We start from the raw sequence: 3908 nt of genomic DNA on the forward strand, positions 1-3908 counted from the left end.
ATTTCCTCTGCTACAGGTTAGGGCCATGGCTCCTAGTCCTGTTCCCTAGAGCAACAGAGAAATTATTATTACCATTCTAATATTATAAAAGCTTAAGTCTGTCAGTTTGTCTATCTGTCCATAATGCTTTATTCACACTCTGACTGGCTGATGGAAACAGCCAATCACAGTGCTCCAAATGTGGGGGAGCGCTGCCATAATTCTGAAGCTGCACTGAGGACCAAACAGAGGGTGGGGGAGCTGAGGCCAGCACCGCTGGCCTCAGCTCCCCCAACCCACTCCCTGCAAGAAGCTGAACAGCGGCAGCATGGGGCGTTAGGTAGCGGCACTCCATCCCAGCCTCCTCTCCCTCCCCCACTGTCATTCTTGATGGGCAATTGGCAAGTCTTTTTTATAATCACCTTTCATGTATTTGAAGACTGTTATCAGGTTCTTCCTCACTCTTCTCTTCTTCAGACTAAATAACTCTAGTTCTTTCAGCCTTTCCTCATAAGTATGGCTTCCCAGGCCTCTAAAATCATTTGTGTTGCTCTCCACTGGACTCTTTCTAATCTTTCCCCATATGAAATTTGAGGCCCAAAACAGGACCCTTTATTCCAGGAACCAGAATTCTAGTGCCAAATACAGTGGAAGAATTACTTCTCTAGATTTGCAAATGATACTCCTGTTAATACAACCCTGTATATGGTTAGGCCTTTTTTTTAAAACAAGAGCACACCATTGGCTCATAGTTCTGGTAAATTGTTTTTTCTTAGAAACTGTTCCCATTGTAGTGCACACAAGACATAGAAGAAACACGGAATAGAAATCATAATGGAAAAAAAGCCATGATTAAATTACATAGTGTGCTGTGTGCTAGATAATATAGAATGAATTGCAAACAGTTATTTGCTGGGAATAATGTTTACAAATAAATGATACTCCTGAGTCATGCATAAACCTTCTTATGCTTTACATAAGTAATGAATAACCTTGGTGCTGTTGTAATAAACAATGTAACAGGAAGAACCTTGACAGTTCAGATGATTCCCATCAAGTATCCAGTAAATTAGAAAACCTTCCACCACTCCTTACCATATTGGAAAACTCAGAATAGGTTGACACACATCCCTAAGCAACCTGAATAGGAATAAATTCCAAATCCTATTGTCCTACTGCTACATTTTATCATGACAGTGTAGATTTAAATAAATAGAAAGCCCAGTTCCACATGTAACCTTGTGCATTCCATGGCATGAGGCATGAGGATGAAACAAATGTCTTGTCAATCCCCAGGATGTCCTGGTATCCAAAGTAAAACAAAACCCCAAGTGCATATACTAATTTAATTTATATCTTCTGTGACATGACTCCTAAATATAGCAAAATACATTTAAAGGATTTATGCATTTGGTCTGGAGGCACAGCAACACTTTATAACTTATGTAGGCATCACTTTTATTCACCAAGTGTACATTTATAGTGTTTTGGCATGAAATTCCCATCAGTGGGACGCAAACAGAGTGATGGCTTTCAAAATCCCACGATCTTCATTTTCCCTTCCATGGTGTCAGGTACTGTTCAGATAGTTTTGTAACCAGACAACAGACAGTTGCTAAGGAAGTGGCTGGGCCCATAGAACAGTATTCTTTTAGAGTTTTGTTCCAAGGTTTTCATAGTTTCATAGTTTCATAGTTTTAGGGTCGGAAGGGACCTAATAGATCTTCTAGCCCGACCCCCCCGCCAGGGCGGGAGAACAACAACAACAAAAAACAAACCCTAAAAACAAAAACGGGACTCAAATGAGTCCAGCCAGGTAGGTATCCAGCCTCTTCTTAAAGATCCCGTTTTAACCAACCAAGAAGGAAGTATCTGTTTTGGTTTGGTTTGGTTTACTTCGATTTTTGGCATTTGCTATATTTGGTTCACAGTGCAAAGATTTTCTAAGGGGTTAAGAGATGCTACTTATTTTTAAATGATGATTCATATTCTGCAGAACAGAAGGTTAAATAAAAATGTCAGTGCCCTAGTCAGAGATGCTGTCAAGCACTGGTAAAGTGGAGTGGGAAGGGACTGAGTACCAGAGAACAGGGGTTTGAGCTGAGAGCCATTAGTTCAATATGGAAATTTATGGTCCCTGGCTGCTACTGTCTCTGTACAGGCTCCCTAGGCATTGCCATTCTGGCATACCTTCTAAACTGATGCCTGGAATTCATATTCTCCTTAGTCCATCCTAATTACCCGACTGCTCTAGAAATGAATTCTTTCATGGTGCATAGATCTATATGTTAATATAATTGGAACTAGTACAATAATATGGATGTTAGAAGCAACAGGTTCATAGCAGTCATTTAGTAACTAAAATGGGACAGGGCTATTACTTTATATTTGCAAAAAGAATAATTTAATCAATCAATCAATTATTTTTATTATGTTTATTGTAAAATAATATTTTTAGTTAACATTTTTGCTTTTCTGCTCGAAATTTGAACATAGTAGTGATAATCCTGAAATAAAGTCATTTTGAACAGCTATATTGAACAAAAGACTGTTATTGACTAGTGAGATCAAAAAAAAAATGACTCCTATAATGTGAATCTAGCCCAAATATAACTACCTATATCCTTTTATATAGGTCATCTTTTTCACATTGCACATATTTATGACAATCAATTCTTCTTAAAATTTAGTCTTTCTTCCCTATCTTCACAGATGAACTCTGCTGGAAAGATGAGAGCAGAGAATAGAACCCAGGTGTCTGAGTTCATTCTCTTGGGATTCACTGATCGCCCTGATCTGGAGATATCTCTCTTCATCCTCTTCTTGTTGATTTATCTACTCACGCTGATGGGCAATCTTGGCATAATTGTGCTGATTAATGTTGACCCAGTCCTTCAGTCTCCCATGTATTTCTTCCTCAACAATCTATCCTTTATCGATATTTGCTATAGCTCCATCATTACCCCCAGAATGCTGTATGATTTCCTTGTAAAAGGCAAAACCATTTCTTACCCAGCCTATGCCATCCAAATGTTGTTCTTTACACTCTATGCTACGGTTGAGTGTTATATCTTGGCAGTGATGGCGTATGATCGTTTCATGGCAATCTGCAAGTCTCTGCTCTATACAGTTGCCATGACCAAGAGATTTTGTGTTCAGCTTGTGGCTGTCTCCTATCTCATGGCCTTGGTAAATGCCCTTGTCCATACCAGCTGCACCTTCAGACTCTCATTCTGTGGCCCTAATGAAATCAGCTCTTACTTTTGTGACATTCCTCAGTTGCTGCATCTCTCTTGCTCAAACAACTACACGTCCCAAATGGTACTCTATGTCTTCTCATCTTTTGTGGTGGTAGGGAATGGAATGATTGTGCTCATTTCTTATGCCTATATTGTTACAACTATCCTAAAGATGAGATCATCCACAGGCAGACACAAAACCTTCTCCACTTGTGCCTCCCACCTGGCAGCCGTTGTGCTCTACTATGGAACACTGACCTTCATCTATGTCCAGCCTGGAGGGATGGATGCAGTGGAGCAAGACAAGCTGGTCTCTGTGTTTTACACTATTGTCATCCCCATGCTGAACCCATTGATCTACAGCCTGAGGAACAAGGAGGTAAAGAATGCCATGAGGAAGCAGATAGGCAGATTTTTTTTTCCTTTGGTGACCACAGTTGTATGTATTCAGTTGGTGATGGCTACAGTTTTGCACCTTGAGCCTTGAGCCCAGCAAGTTTCACAAACTAAACAGTACTGGAGAGAGTCAGCTATTTATATATTTTAGTGATTTAGAGATTGACACTTTTGGATACGGCAGGATATAAATCTCTTAAATAAATAAGTGTAAGAAAGATGGTGATTTGCCTAAATACTAGACTGGGATTTGGGGAGATCACTGTTCTAATGGAATTTGGGGGAGTTGCTTTG

The 3908-nt window shown here is 39.8% G+C and overlaps 1 protein-coding gene across 1 annotated transcript; it reads left to right on the forward strand.

Annotated features, from left to right (window-relative positions):
• Positions 1-2709: 2709 nt before the first annotated feature.
• Positions 2710-3705, forward strand: LOC102377434 (olfactory receptor 1052-like). Its single transcript, XM_006032235.1, has one exon. The coding sequence runs from the start codon at positions 2710-2712 to the stop codon at positions 3703-3705; it is 996 nt and encodes a 331-aa protein (XP_006032297.1).
• The last annotated feature ends 203 nt before the right edge of the window (positions 3706-3908 follow it).

Source organism: Alligator sinensis, unplaced genomic scaffold (genome assembly GCF_000455745.1).
Source record: "Alligator sinensis unplaced genomic scaffold, ASM45574v1 scaffold1_1, whole genome shotgun sequence".
NCBI classification, from domain to species: domain Eukaryota; kingdom Metazoa; phylum Chordata; order Crocodylia; family Alligatoridae; genus Alligator; species Alligator sinensis.

What these genes read in the sequence shown, in the direction of transcription:
- LOC102377434 (XM_006032235.1), top strand. Translation starts at nt 2,710, where the DNA reads ATGAGAGCAGAGAATAGAACCCAGGTGTCTGAGTTCATTCTCTTGGGA.